This window comes from Anguilla anguilla, chromosome 16, assembly GCF_013347855.1.
Source record: "Anguilla anguilla isolate fAngAng1 chromosome 16, fAngAng1.pri, whole genome shotgun sequence".
In the NCBI taxonomy this organism is placed as follows: domain Eukaryota; kingdom Metazoa; phylum Chordata; class Actinopteri; order Anguilliformes; family Anguillidae; genus Anguilla; species Anguilla anguilla.
The window spans coordinates 1900261-1916623 of record NC_049216.1 but is presented as its reverse complement, the minus strand read 5'-3'; the positions used below and the strand labels follow the sequence as shown (position 1 = coordinate 1916623).

Sequence of the window (16363 nt, the reverse complement as noted above, 5' to 3'; positions counted from 1 at the left end):
TACATTCACATTTACGAACACACACTTATACCAAGACACATACTATCATTCACGCAAGAGAAAGGCTGGGCAGCGAAATACATACATACCAATACAAATTGGACATATACACACCTATTCAATCAATCTTGACTGTGAGAGAGCCATCCACACATATGTTTGGGCTGTCCATATAGTGCATGCTTATACACACAGGGCCAAGTGACTTGAAAGAACTGAGGAAATATTTGGTAGCATTGCTTTGGAATACATCTTATTTAATTTCGGTGAGGCAAGATAGCCTATATTGTTTGTAGTACCGTAACTTGGCGTCATTTTGATATCAATACTTTTGAGTAACTTGGCATTTTTGTACGTTGAAAATGTGTTTTTTATGAGATAAACATTACATTACATTACAGGCATTTAGCAGACGCTCTTATCCAGAGCGACGTACAACAATTAACCACAGACCATAAAACTAATAACCCTGGTGAAAGTGAAAAATATGACACATGCAATTCCAGGTGTGTTTGTGCCTGTGCTGTCACCAAAATAGGGCCCCTTTTCTTAATACTGTAACTTAATATAGCATCTCTTCATTTTAATCTGCTTGAATTGTATGTTCTGACAAAGGTTGATCCATCAGATTACTCTGATATCAATAAACTCCTTATTTATTTCACAATTGCTATCTTTGCAAATAATTAGTAAATGTATTAAATGAGTAAATAGTAATAGTAAATTAAATTAAATATATGATAAGTGATGAGGTTTTGCATTTGATGCTTCTTATGTTCTGGATATAAAACATCAAATGAGGGCACTAGTTAAAACATCTTGATTCAGAAATCTTTTTTTTAAACCAAATTTTCACTTGCCTTTATTGCACTTTATTCTTACTAGAAATTGAAAGTGTGAAAAGATGTGGTCAATCATCTACATTATTAATGACATAATACTCACATGGCCTTCCTGCAGTTCCTGACTACAGGTACCAGTCTCTGATGACCTGCTGCTGATGTGTTGTAGGTCTTCAAGTCAAACTCATCCAGGATCTCCTCTGACATCAGTAATACAAAGGCCAGAGCTGAACATTGGTCTGGTACCAGCTTTTTATCAGAGAGATTTCCTGATCTGAGGGAATTCTGGATTTCCTGCACAAGAGAGTTGACATTCAGTTCATTGAGACAGTGGAACAGATTGATGGTCCTCTCTGCTGAAGACTCCTTTTTGATCATCTTCTTAATGTACTGGACTGTTTTTTCAATGCTCTGTGATCTGCTTTCTGTCTGTGTCTGTAGGTCTGGTACAGTTGATCTACTTCCTGTTTGTGTCAGTAATCCTCCTAAGAGCATCTGAATGGAGTCCAGAGAGAGGCCAAGAAGGAATTGGAGGAAAAGGTCCAGATGTCCATTCTTACTCTCTAAGGCCTGATCCACTGCACTCCTGTGTAACTCAGACATCTCCACTCTGTCACTGTGAGGTTTTGATTTTTCTGCTCTGAGTACATTTCTGTTCTCATTTACACATGAATGAAACACAAACAAGGCAGCCAGATACTCCTGAATGCTCAGATGCACAAAGCAGTAGACCTTCTCCTGATACAACCCACACTCCTCTTTAAAGATCTCTGTGCACACCCCAGAGTACACTGAAGCTTCACTAACATCAATGCTACTCTCTCTCAGGTCCTCTTCATAGAATATCAGATTGCCCTTTTCCAGCTGTCGAAAAGCCAGCTTCCCCAGTTTCAGGATGATTTCTGTATCTGATGCTGACATCTTCTTTGGGTCTGCCTCATCAGTGCCATGATACTTCTGATTCTTCACATTAGTCTGAATGAGCAGGAAGTGTGTGTACATTTCAGTCAGCGTTTTGGGCAGATCTCCACTCTCTGCTTTACCCCACATTGTCTCCAGAACAGTAGCAGAAATCCAGCAGAAGACTGGTATGTGACACATGACATAGAGACTCCTGGATGACTTTATGTGTGAGATAATACTGCTGGCCAGGTTCTGGTCTCTGATTCTCTTCCTGAAGTACTCCTCCTTCTGTGGGTCATTGAACCCTCGTACCTCTGTCACCTGGTGGACACACTCAGGAGGGATCTGATTGGCTGCTGCTGGTCGGGAGGTGATCCAGAGGAGAGCATTGGGAAGCAGATTCCCCTTAATGAGGTTGGTCAGCAGCACATCCACTGATGATGATTCTGTTATATCACAGCAGAACTTATTGCTTTGGAAATGAAGAGGAAGTCGACACTCATCCAGACCATCAAAGATAAACACAACTTTGACTTGATCACCTTCAATACTTTTTATCTCTTTCAGTTGTGGAAAATAGTGATGCAGAAGTTGCATCAGACTGAATGCTCTTTCCTTCTTCAAATTCAGATCTCGGAAAGGAAGAGTGAAGATGAAATCAATGTCCTGATTGGCTTTTCCTTCTGCCCAGTCCAGAATGAACCTCTGCACAGAGACGGTTTTCCCAATGCCAGCGATGCCCTTTGTAAGCACAGTTCTGGGTTTCTCTTGTCCAGGTAAAGGCTTAAAGATGTCATTGCAGAGGATTGCAGTCTCCTGTGTGGTTTGTCTCTTGGATGCTGTCTCAATCTGTCTGACCTCGTGTTCATTATTAACCCCCCCACTTCCCCCCTCTGTGATGTAGAGCTCTGTATAGATATCATTCAAAAGGGTTTGGTTGCCCTGCTTTGCTAAACCTTCAAATATGCATTCAAACTGCTTCTTCAGATGAGTTTTCAGTTCCTGCTGGGCTCTTTTTATGGATTCATCTGAAAAGAGGAAATATGATAAATAACTGTTTAAAATAAGATTAAAATGTCCCTTTCAATTAACAGATTTTAAGAAGAAACAATCTATAAAAATATTAATGCACTCAGTGTTCACAGTATTTTACACATACAGTATCATAGTGTTACATACTTTTATCAGTATGTTACACACCTCACACAGTAATACATGCCTTTATCACACTGTGTAACACACCCCTCACACAGTATTACATACATTCCATCCTTGTAATTGAATTTCTTGCTGCACGAGCATCAGTGTCACTGTCACTCTCGCTATAATCGTTTTTGATTGAATGAACACAAATGGTTTTTTTTTTCATTATGGTGAAAAGGAGAATGCACTTCTTCAATTCTGAGTTCCCAACCTACTGCCAGTGTCTGATGATGTGTAGCTATCCCTCCAACAAGAGTGACTAGCTACACGGAAGAGGGAAGCTCATTTTTGGAATCATAGTAAAGAAAACTGCTGTTATTTTCTGGCAAGTTAACAATTTATATGTTGCTGTTTGATTATAGCTGAAGCATTTCTGACATTGAACATGAAAAATGAACTGTAAAAATATGTTTTCTGAAAAATCGCCAAAACGGGATTGACCAGGGTCTTACACAGGTTTTATATTGCAGACTTATAATATGACAAGAGAGTTAGGGATCGGATCCATAAAAATACTTGAATGGCGACTACGCTGACCACTATCCTAATGTATGGTACCCGATACCAGGCCACTATTAGCTGGGGCTTTATTTTTCCCAAATAGCGTCCAAATGATATCTCAAAGCCACAGAGCTAAGCGTTTCTCTAAAGATGGCCAGTCACCCCGAAATACAACGCAGTGTGACATCAAGTACAATTTCTCAATGCAGAATGATGGAAGCTGTCTCTGAGGAAAAAACATAGATAAAAAGTTACAATCTGCTGCCTCCTACTGTCGGAACCCCGCAAGTAGCCTATTTCCCTCTGGCTGGCAGAACCTCTGCTGTAGAGGCAAATGCATTAAATGAAACCCTAAATCACTGTATTGAAAACGCAGGTGCCAGACCAGGTAACATTAAACATAGGTTAATAAGACATAGGAAAAATGATATCATGAATCAAAACATAGTACCCATTCTTACTCTTACAAACTGCATAAACCCCACCACCCCTACCTAAGGGACAGTGAAGTCAATTAAACTGAAAAAATGCTTTTATGATTAAAAAAATGTTTCTCATCTTGATTATTAACTACTGTATTCAATGAACCCCTAATGAAAAAAAAAAAACTACATAATGTTAGCCTAAAATGTTTAGATGTTTTTTTTGTTTGTTAATATTTTTTCTTTCCTCTTTAGCTGTATGTTTGATTTGCATAAGCTTAGGTAATGAAAAGAAAAACCGAAAAGCTTCCAGGGGTGGAATACACCTTCAGCCATTATGCTTTATTCAAACTTCCACAAGTTTTATTTTGTAAAGACAAGCTCCTGCACATGACCTGGGGGCAGTCTGCATTGGGGAGACACAACGTCCCTTGCTATACTTAAAGTTGCTTGAAACACTCGTTGGGGGGCAGGTCAGATATTTTAGAGTCACATGAGCCAGTGCTGGGTGTGTCATTAGCCAACAACCTGTAATGTTTTAACTCTAGTAAGGCCTCGTTGTTTTTCTGCGTACTACCGCTTACAAAACCGTACACTGCAAAACTATTTTCTTGAAGTGAAGTACACAATTGAATCAATTTTAACATTTGTATTTCTAACTTTTAGCGGTTTTGTTATATAGGCTAAGGGAAAATGTATCGAGGCATATTACAGGAACACTGAGAAAAGCGCTAAAATGTGCATGACAAAACGCAAAACAGAAAAAGTAGTTAAAGAAATTCAAAGTGCAATATGCACCGTCACTCTCCTCTTATCAATTCCACAGAGAACGCGCAGCTTTGATGGTTTGCTGGAACCGCACACACACAAATCGGATATATTTCACTCAGTTGTCATGTAGCTATTTTATTCAGTTTATTCAAAGTCTCAGTTTCAGAGAAAACACAAAAATATATCGATGGAAGTGGGTAACACTTTGGCAAGGTCTGGCTTATCCGTCTCTCTCTCTCTCTCTTTTCTGGTATTTCATAATCAATTGTTTAATGTTTTGTTGTATATCTTCTGTTTTGTAATTTAGAAGTAGTGAACCTGCATTCAATAAAAAATGTATGATTTCAACGCATTAATCTATTTGACTGCTTTGTAGTAAATTCAATTAGCTAATCTTAAAACCTAATATAGAGCTTGTTTTGACTTGTTGGTTGATTCCACCAGTTTTCTGTAGACTGACCTATCAATGAATTTGGCGAATTAACTGTTAATTAATAAATAGGATAGGATAAAGGGGTCATCATATTCTCGGTTTGCACATCTGTAGACGCACAAGCAGGACTCAAACACCCCGTTGCAGGGTCATGCTTTTGCTTTTGGAACGAGCTTCTTTACAGCGTGAGACACCCGGAAGTCCTTATAATCTAATACTTTTATACTGACTGCTGAGTTTGATTCCTGGATACAAACTCAGGGCAGTCTGTCTGATGGGACAGTGGTCTAGTTACTGGTTTTTGAGCAAAAGATTTAACCCCCCTCAAGGACATTTAATCTTGTTCATTTACTTGTCCCCGTATTCACTGCTTGAGGCAATATTTTAATAAATGTAAATGCCTTTGTATACATGTTATTTGTGGCATTTTATATATGTAATATTGTCAATGTAAAACACTATTATGAAAGTGTAGATGCTATAAATCATTGTTAGATTCACTATCTAAACTCAGTTCAGAATTCTAATGGAGACACAGAACCAATGAGAGAAAACTCTTACTGAGCTGCTCATCTCTCTCCAGTGAGTCGACGAGATCCTCCAGCTTCATGTTCTTCAGGATGTGGAGTGTGATCTTCAGGGACCTCTCACTGCCACAGGTCTCCAGCATCTTCTCAACTATGTACAGGGCCTCAGGATCCTCCTGCTCTCTCTTGAACAATTTCTTCATACGTGTCATAAAGTTGTCCAGCACAGACGAATCTTCAGGCAAACTCTTAAAGCATTCTGGGAAATCCCGTCTCAGGTGGCTCTTAAACTGTTTCAACTTGTTATCCTTATTTAACTTCATCAGAGTGCGCAGGAGAGACTGAAACAAACACATGAAGAGGTGTGCTGTTTCAGTGTGAAATAAACACACGAAGAGGTGTGCTGTATCAGTGTGAAATAAACACATGAAGAGGTGTGCTGTATCAGTGTGAAATAAACACACAAAGAGGTGTGCTGTATCAGTGTGAAATAAACACACGAAGAGGTGTGCTGTATCAGTGTGAAATAAACACACGAAGAGGTGTGCTGTATCAGTGTGAAATAAACACACGAAGAGGTGTGCTGTATCAGTGTGAAATAAACACATGAAGAGGTGTGCTGTATCAGTGTGAAATAAACACACAAAGAGGTGTGCTGTATCAGTGTGAAATAAACACACGAAGAGGTGTGCTGTATCAGTGTGAAATAAACACACGAAGAGGTGTGCTGTATCAGTGTGAAATAAACACACGAAGAGGTGTGCTGTATCAGTGTGAAATAAACACATGAAGACGTGTGCTGTATCAGAGTGTGAAATAAACACATGAAGAGGTGTGCTGCATCACAATAATAAATGAGCACATGACAAATAAATAGGTCATAATACATGTGAACCATAACATTGACATTTTGTGATGTGATTTATATGGTTACACGTATTTGCAGATTATCCTGGATTAAAACATGACTCCTTTATATTGGCCAACTCAGTCATACCTGCAGTCTTCTGGGGGAATCCCACTCCTGGAGGGGTGGCTGTTAGGGGACAATGGCTATCCGTTAAAGACATGGCTGAAGATAATATAATAGAGTGCGTGAATAGTCATTCAATCGAAAACTCACAAAACCATGCACTGTAGCCCAATAGAGAGGACGTTTGGAATGCTGAAAATGCACTTCAGATGTTTGCATAAGTCAGGTGGAACTTTACAATACAGCCCTCAGAAGGCCAGAATATTCTTTGTGGCTTGTTGTGTGTTGCATAATGTTGCCAAAGACATGGATGTCTCAGACATAAATGAGGACACATTATAGGACTTTAGAAGGCGTGATGCTGAACTGTATGTGCTGATGCACATTAATGAACCGAGATACCCCAGCAGCACGGGCGAGGAGGAATCAGCTGGCAGAAGAGCTGCTTCATCTACAGCCTGTTATGCAGACAGAATGGTTCATTTGATTTAAAAAATCCACAACATTGCCCAGCGAATACTGCATTTATTTCGACATTTTAACGTAATAATCTTTTTCATTAAAGATTTTCATTAAAATAAATGTCTTTTAAGTCACTATCTATCGCTGCATTGGGTAACACAATGGTGATTGAGCCTATTTTTATATTGATTTATACTATTATTATTATCATAATTCATGATTTAAAAACTTGGTGTCTGTGGCGACATTCCCGGGAAAATATCACAAGCGGCGCACAGTCAGTGACAAGTTTTTCATCACCCATCAGTGGTTGGTCCGCCAGAGAGGGTAGGCGGAACTAACGCAACAGGCTCGCTCTTCAACTCACTTGTGTGTGAGCGGCGTACTGTTTTTTCCGGTGTCTGCATGCGTTACAATAACAGAGAAAGGGGGGGTTGGGGTAGTTATGGAACCCTAAAAGGTTTTTGTGTAACATGAGAGATCATATTATTTGTCAATGTAGATTTCGTATTACATTTAATGACAATGTAACTTTACTAAATTACATAGCTATTTGCACAGCTAACGCTAGCTACAGGACCATGTCAAGAAAGACAACATTAGTTTAGAAAACGTTGCGCACAGTATCCATCTCTCATATCAGGTAACGTTGCGTTAGCTAGCTAGCTAATGTAATGAACACAATCTAATGTCGGATAACAATTAGAAAAAAAACGCTAGCTAACGCTACCGACCGGTACCGACTTCGCAAACCGTCTCTCGAATGCAATGCTACCTTGTTGCAGCGTTGCAGTGTAGCTAACTTAAGGTCAGTTCAGATCAATGATTCGCAACGAGACTGGGTGCAACTTGCAAAATTCCAAGACGTCTGATTGTAAACGTTCTAAAACTGCACTTGGCCATTTGACAATGACGGTCTTTTAAAACCTCAGGGCAGGCAACGGCTCTGCTACTAGCCAGTTCACACCGCTGCAGTTTTCTCTGCAACATTCTAAAACCGTTTCGCCTCGTTGCGAATCATTGATCTGAACTAGCCTTAACGTTATCATTATTTACATTGCCATCGAGTTCATCAATATATTATAATGATCGGAATAAAGCCGGGGTATGTGGAGCAGAGCCGGGTCTGATTTCTGAAGACTTCATGCAGGAGAAAACTAAATAAAAGAATACGGCAGTATGGAATAGCATTGTTATTTTATTACGCTTCCTCATATGTTCCTTCATTCTTTATGCCCTTTTTGATGAAATCTCCTTTGTTTTTGTTTTATTCTTCTTGTTCTGATTGCTAATTTAACACCCAGCTCAGCTTTATTCTCGAACAGCAAAACCAGAAACACCAGGGGTAACATTTTGCAAGGCAGTTGTTTCAAAAATACCACACAACAGTCATTCACGAAAAAGACTGTTTATTGTGCACGAGATACATAATTGCACGAGCCACAGCGAATCCCACAAATTCTTCTCTGCAGTGTAAAGATGTTCATACCGGGCAAAAGGTGGATAAAGAACGTTTGCAGAAATTGATCATCACTAATTCTACCCCAGGTTTGCTACGGCATTTTAACCCGGCTCAGCAATGTAAAGACATCTTGAGTTAGCCTAATGTTAGACAACGAATGAGTATGTACATAACATTACTTTTATAACAACCGTTTTTTATTCAGTAAATAGTAAGTGTTATAGTTGGCGTGCCAACTGACTGACGTCACACAGGCGACACTGGTTGGATGCGGTTGGATCTATGGGAAGTGAGGTCCAAAAACACACCTGCAATTACCGCTTCTCGCCATTGGCACTGCCATAGAGAACGAAACTGAAATCTTCGAGATTTCACTTTAAATCACCTTTTTATGATTTATTTTCAAATATGCATGATGGTCGTTTTTTAGATCTCCGAATTTTAATGGACTCGCACAGAAACAGGTCTTTTATGACAAAGGTAAATCTGTCTTTTCTAAGTCTTTTTAAATCCACCATTATATTATCAATCCACCAAGGTGCAAGTGCAGGTGGCTTTTATAAGGAATGTGAGATGATATGCTGATTGGTTTATCACATGTTTATGCCCAGGACACACCTATAAATTAAGACAGTAGGATCAGCCCATTGGAACCTCGTGCCTTACATTGCGCTCAAATAATCCACCGTCCACTTATCCCAAGTATAAGTGGGTTTGGACAAAACCTAAATGCACTTGTACCATGCACTTTAGACCATGTGCTAAGATCATTAAAAGAGCATTTTTAATTGCATTTTTTAAATGTTTAAGTAAAAAGCTGGTTTATTGTGTTCATATGATATTCCACTTTAGATGGTCATGAATAATATAAAAAAGGTGCAATATGTTATTAATGTTAAGGGCAATGTCAGGCACTTGTAAACATTATCCTTGCACTAAATTATATAGGCATTATATATACTCAAATGGATTTACTGCACAAAGAAAACACATAACCAATTTAAAAAGATCTCGTACCTTTTTTGCAGAAGATAATTTATCTGAACTCTTCTCTTCAAAAGAGCTGGACTTCAGTGACTGCTGGATCCTGTGAACAAAACATGGAGACAGAGCTTCCAGTTAAACTCATCCTATTACTATAGCTCTAACTCACAGCACATGGAGACAGAGCTTTCAGTTAAACACATCCTCTTACTTTAGCTCTAACTCACAGCACATGGAGACAGAGCTTCCAGTTAAACTCATCCTCTTACAGCAGCTCTATCCAGAAGAATCTCTTTTACACAATGTGTACTGAACCATTTGCATAGTTTCTCTCTTGTACACACATCAGAGTTAGAAATGAATGAGCGTTGCGCACAGAATGCACAAAGCAAGTTCTGTCAGGAAACTCAAAAATCGCAGCTGACCTATTGGTTGGCTCCATTACCCGCATACTCGTGCGTTTCCACAATCATCCAATTGCATACACACAACACTCTTCTCTTACCCATCCAATCACAGGCACACATCACCAATGGAGTGCCTTATTAAACCACCAATCAGACCTCTCAGTGCTGCTGCTTGCCTGCGCTGCTTTTGCCTGCTTCACTGCTGCTGCTCAGAACTGCACTCACCCTCCACCACCCCATCATCACCTACTGTTTGGATCTGCTCCTAGATACTGGGGGGTTTACTGGTATTCCTCCTGTTTAGTAGGGGAGATGTATAGTACTCCCTGTTAGATAGGGTAATGCACCCTGGTGCGTGCACTAATACCTGAAGCAGATCCATTCACTGCCAAACCCAAAATATGTATTTACATATCCATGTAAATATTTTAGTACGTACGTAGCCCCTGAAGAGACGTGGGTGAGAACATTTTTTTAAATATTATTGCGTTCCCTCGCAAAAAAAAATGTAAAAAATTAAAATTAAGATAAAAGATGTTAGCTGTTAGACTAGTGTGAATACATATAGCCTACACTCCATTCCTCTGACACACACATAATAAATACATAGATAATATGCATTTATATTGGTTAGCGAGGGCTAGTTAGACCATTCTGAATACTTGCGACACTCAGTAAGTCTTCTGTCACACACAGTACATAAATACATAATGTGTTTATTTACTCATGTGTATGTGTTAGTTAGAGAGGGACAGCTAGCTAGACTACTGTGAATAGCCTACTCGCAGTCATTCCTCTGTCACAAACTGTCGCTTGCTAGCTATATCTTATGCTCAGCAATTTGTGCACAAGAGCAAATATTAATACATATGCCTAGCATCGATAGCTATACAGCTGTCGGGGTAGCAGGGTTGATGACTGGGTTGCCAGACTGGGGAACATTCCCCTAAATGTAGGGGATTAAAAGCATTATTTGGGGAAGTATTACAATAAAAATATGTTTGGGTCAATGACAGATGGGGGATTTTAAAAGGAGGTATGGAAGAAATTTGTATGGGAGTCAGTTGAAGATGGGGATTTTTGAGGAGTTTGGATGTTGAACTACCAGTTGCTTCCTGGAATGATCAGTTTTGCGATTCGACCTGCTTGTGCTTTACTGTGAACTTGGCTTTAAATATAAAGATGTCAGCTGGCTAGACTAATCGATCAGCTTTACTTTGAACATTCCATTGAACAAGTAACAGTAAACAGATGTGCTAGCTACATCATACGGCCTCATAGAATTGCGATTAATAAAGGCTAACATCACACTAGCCCTTGCTTCGTGTAAGTCCGATCACCACTGCAGTGAAGTTAACAGTCAACTGGCTACGATTCCTGCGAGAAATGTGTAGTCACGCTGAAGTGCACACGTGTCGTCCACGATCTAAAGCTCCATTTTGCACTGCCTAAAGCTACTCTTAGCAACTTACATGAAATGAAATGAACATGTCATTATTTTTGATCCAGTGCTCAAACATTTGCAACGTTTGCTTAGCTTTTAATTCATTATTCAGCTGGGGGATTGCAACATTAGCCTCTTAGCACGCCAAGAACTAGATAACATTAGCTGGCCTAGTTAAGAACCCATCTGATTAAGAACCTATTGCTTGCTGGCTAGCCGATAACCAACCCATTAGCAGTTGCTAGGTTTCCTGTTGTAGTATTTGTTGGATGAATGAGGATGATGGTTGTTTCATTAAACGTTTATTGACACAAACTGGGATTCATCATTGTATGTACAGAGGTTACCCGTGAGACATGACTAATGTAAGAGACTGACAAGTGACACTGCACTATATTGGTTTGTTTACTTTACTGCCCTGCGTATGAACACGCATATAAAATAGTCCATTTATATGACACCTGGCTGTCTACTGCTGGTAGATTGACAGAAGTGCTATGGAGCACTTAGATCTTTAAACAAATGGGGACTTAACTATGTAGTTAGCGCCCTAAGTGGCTAATGTCGCAATCGCTAGCTGAATAATGAATAAAGTTAAGCAAACGTTGAGTTGCTTGATCAAAATAACGACGCTTCCTTCCTTGTCATCATAAGAGGACAGCCTGAGGGCAGTTCATCAACCCTGCCAATCCTGACAGAAGCTCTAGCCAGACAGACAGCCAGATATGAAGATATAGAGATCTAAAGTTGAGGCCAAAAGTTTACATACTCCCAGGCTAATGATATTCAAACTCAGTTTTTCGCAACTCTGCACATGTCATGTTACCATACATTTCTTTTGGCAAGTCAATTAGGGTATCTACTTTGTTCACACCAGAAGGCATTTTAAAACAATGGATTAGAGACAGATTAATTTCAGCTTTAATTCACTATATCTGAAATCCAGAGGGTCAAAAGTTGGCTGTTTTTATATTATAAAACAAATAAATTATATATATTACAATTTATCTGTTTTCATGTAAGCCATTCCCATAACAAACCGGTGCCTGCCCGCGGCAGATGGGTTCCCCCTCTGAGTCTGGTTCTGCTCAAAGATTCTTCCTGTTATCAGTCAGGGAGTTTTTCCTTGCCACTGTTGCCCTAGGCTTAATCTTTGGGGGCCGGATCTCTGTAAAGTTGCTTCGTGACGAAGCTTCATTGTTAAAAGCGCTATACAAATAAAAATTAATTGATTGACCTGTCAAATGAGCCCTCATTGCTGTCTGTGGGTCCAGCCATTTGCTAGTAACCTAAGTGCGTATCTGCCTCCACTCCCTGTGCGTAATGCAGATTGTGCTGACAAGCAGAGAGTGCATGCAGACTGAAGCGAGCTCGCTCTCAAAACAGCTTAGCATTGTACTATGAAATTAATTCATAATTATGGTGGATCGAAGAAAAGGTTTTTGCACTGTGATAACAGTAATTGAAGAGCTCGAAAAAGCAAATCTCAATTAGAGGCATTATTTCCATATTTAGAAAGTTCCGATTGGTTTGGAGAGTGTGCTCTAGACCATGTGAGAGCCCTACTGGTGGGCATGTAAGTTTACTGAAGTGAATTTAGTGTTCTCCTTATTATTTCTTCTTATTCCACATCAAGTCAACATCCTGTACGCTACTCCTCCTACAGTTTTTCAGCAAGACCTACCTTTTTTATCTCGTAGCTTCACCTAGTTGCTTGTGCTTTTCTTGTCAGTAGTGCAAATATTTTTGAGATATTTAGCATTTTTATTTACATTTTATTTATGTTTACCAAGAAAATTTACCATCAATTAACACTAGTGGAATGTTCGGAATGTAAACAACACACTTGCAGCTGACATTGCAATCAGCCGCTGCAGCAGCGACAGATACAGACCGTCTCTTTCTTTTGCAAAGCTTCTAATGGATGAAATCTCTAGCAAAGTAAGTAACGGCAGCAGCAGCAAAGCAAGTTCAACTCAAACTAATATTAGTTTTCTGTTATAATTTCTGTTAATTCTTGCCAGCTACTGTAACATTTGTATTTCAACATTCAGCATAATGTTAACTGCTGTAAGATATTAACTCCCAAAAACATGTTAGAACTGATTCACCTCAGTTATTTATTCAAAATATGTGATTTTGAGAGAAGAAAACTTCTTTTGTAGTGTAGATAACCTGTTCAAAACGTTATCTAAAATGTGCAATTTGGAAAGGTTTTGGGATGTCTTGGAAAATCATTGCAACATTTCACTGCTTTTAGTTATCTGCACAACAATCTGTGAATTCTTTGCTGATGTGTCATTGTATTACTGTTTCACATTCACGAATGGCCCAGAAATACTTTCAAACGATTATTGCAGAAAACAAAAAAAGAAAAAACAAATAAAAGCCTGTGCCGAAATTGGCTTGCTCTCCCCCTTGGCTAAACGCCAGGTTTTCAATGGGCAGGGTTCATTGGGTGTTAGTTATGTAACAAAACCCTTAAGTCCAGTGAAATTCTTTCTACATGTAATGTGTAAATAATGCTCTTGCCACTTTTGTGCACGCTAGGCAAGCTAAATTGAAAATGCCTAAGCATTGCCCCTTCTCTGGATGTGGAGAAAGCAATACATTCTTTTCTTTTGCCAAAAATGAAGAGACCTACAAGAAATGGGTTTTAATTCTGGAGCCCACAGGCACTCCAGTATTACAATAACCAGTGCAGTTAGTATTTGCATTGCCCATTTTCTCAGAACAAAAGAACTTTTCGCAGAACGTGCTGGATCGGTAAGGATGCCTACCATTAGCTAGCGACAATTAAAATGTTTTCAAGCTAAGACATGTGGAATCAAAGCCTGTCTTTATTTGGGTGTAATGTCCAGAATTTGAGACTGCTATCGAGTGTAATGTTAGTGTACAGTAGCTCAGTGTTACAATGCTATTACAAGTTGAATAATCTTCAGGTTTAATCATACGATGGGAACGCCTAGTTTATGTTGCTTTCTTTCATTTTGTTGGGTACTGCATGGGACAATCTGCTCTAACCAGCTCTAACCGAGCTAGCGATGAGAAATGGTTTACATATGACCTGTCTTACAAGTATGAATGTTAATGAGTGCAGGATACACACCCAACCTGCCCATGTCTGCTAAACAGGTCGCAATAATCTAACCGTGTCTATTACAATTCAATGGTTCTAATTCGGTTAAAAACGTGAAAGAAGCATTAAGAAGAAAATCTGTCGTCACTTCTGGGGAATATAACAAAAATCTAGTTTCCTGGACCTTTAAGAGCAGTGCAAACCAGGTGGAAATTGCCTTTTTAAATGCTTGGGGTTAAGGGGTTAAATAGTAGTGTCAATTTAAGCCTATTTAATTACCTTTGATCACCTGTGAACTCTCCTCTGAAATTGTATGGAAGTGGCATTGAATGATCACTCTTCAGAGACACACAGCTGGGTACAGGTGACCCTGCTCTTTCTACCTGGACCCTGTGAACAAAACACAGAGACAGAGATTCCAGTTAAATTCATCTTCTTACCACAGCTCTATGTCACTGCACATCTGGCGATGACATAATAAACCCCACATACACCTGAATGTGACATAATACACCCACCTACACCTGAAAGGTGACAGTGACACTGAAAGGTATATTTCCCTCCTGCCCCCTAGTGGTATGGGCAGCAGCGCCCACAGAATGGGGATAAAGTAAAGATTTGCAATTTATTAAAAAAGGGGCTACAAACACGTCACAAATTCAAGCTCAACGGCTGCAACAGCCTCCTTTTTGGCCAACAACACCACTCGTTCCCTTATCAGCGCTAATGGCAATAATGTCAGTAAAATGAAAGGAGCCTCCCCATCCCCCAATCACTCATTGCACACTAACCCACATCATAAAACATGTTTTTTATACTTTCCATAATTACTTTGCCTTTCTTATTTTTGCATGAAAAAATGTATTCCATTTAAGCTGTCAGAACAGCACCTCAGATCACCAAAACAATCATTCAGAAAAAAGTTTTAAATTCCATATGTAATGTACTTACACTGCAGTCACTTTTGGTATATCCAATACTTGCATCTTTATGGCTCTTTTGTCAATGTAAGAGTTTCTGTAATCCCAAATGCCCTTGCTCATATTCAAGCTAAGACTGTTAGCCAGTTCAGGTGCCATTTTCAACTCAATCTGTCAAGCATCCACCTGAAACTTGGCCGGCATATCTGACCACCCGATGCTGTCTTTACATATACTATTTTGTTCAGTAGGCATTTGGTTATCTGAACAGCGATAGGTTTACTTTTAAGTCAATCAAGTTACAGAATGAATTAAACAAGACTGTCACCTGTCAAATGAGCCCTCGTTGCTGTCTGTGGGTCCTGCCATTTGCTAGTAACCTAAGTGCGTATCTGCCTCCACTCCCTGTGCGTAATGCAGATTGTGCTGACAAGCAGAGAGTGCATGCAGACTGAAGCGAGCTCGCTCTCAAAACAGCTTAGCATTGTACTATGAAATGAATTCATAACTATGGTGGATCGAAGAAAAGGTTTTTTCACTGTGATAACAGTAATTGAAGAGCTCGAAAAAGCAAATCTCAATTAGAGGCATTATTTCCATATTTAGAAAGTTCCGATTGGTTTGGAGAGTGTGCTCTAGACCATGTGAGAGCCATACTGGTGGGCATGTAAGTTTACTGAAGTGAATTTAGTGTTCTCCTTATTATTTCTTCTTATTCCACATCAAGTCAACATCCTGTACGCTACTCCTCCTACAGTTTTTCAGCAAGACCTACCTTTTTTATCTCGTAGCTTCACCTAGTTGCTTGTGCTTTTCTTGTCAGTAGTGCAAATATTTTTGAGATATTTACCATTTGTATTTATATTTTATTTATGTTTCACAAGAAAATTTCCCATTAATTAACACTAGTGGAATGTTCGGAATGTGAACAACACACTTGCAGCTGACATTGCAATCAGCCGCTGCAGCAGCGACAGATACAGACCGTCTCTTTCTTTTGCAAAGCTTCTAATGGATGAAATCTCTAGCA

The 16363-nt window shown here is 39.4% G+C and overlaps 2 protein-coding genes across 2 annotated transcripts in view; both read right to left on the bottom strand.

Annotated features, from left to right (window-relative positions):
- The window catches only part of LOC118215092, an 800072-nt gene that overhangs the window by 412622 nt on the left and 371087 nt on the right, over positions 1 to 16363 (bottom strand). The window lies entirely within an intron of this gene.
- LOC118215097 (NLR family CARD domain-containing protein 3-like) overlaps positions 644 to 16363 on the bottom strand; it is a 151156-nt gene continuing 135436 nt past the window's right edge. The window contains exons 11-13 of the mRNA XM_035395534.1: positions 6600 to 6638; positions 5637 to 5943; positions 644 to 2773 (exon numbers count right to left, since the gene is read on the bottom strand). Of these exons, the coding sequence (XP_035251425.1) occupies positions 942 to 2773; positions 5637 to 5943; positions 6600 to 6638 (2178 nt within the window). The 3' untranslated portion in view covers positions 644 to 941. The remainder of the gene's footprint in view (positions 2774 to 5636; positions 5944 to 6599; positions 6639 to 16363) is intronic.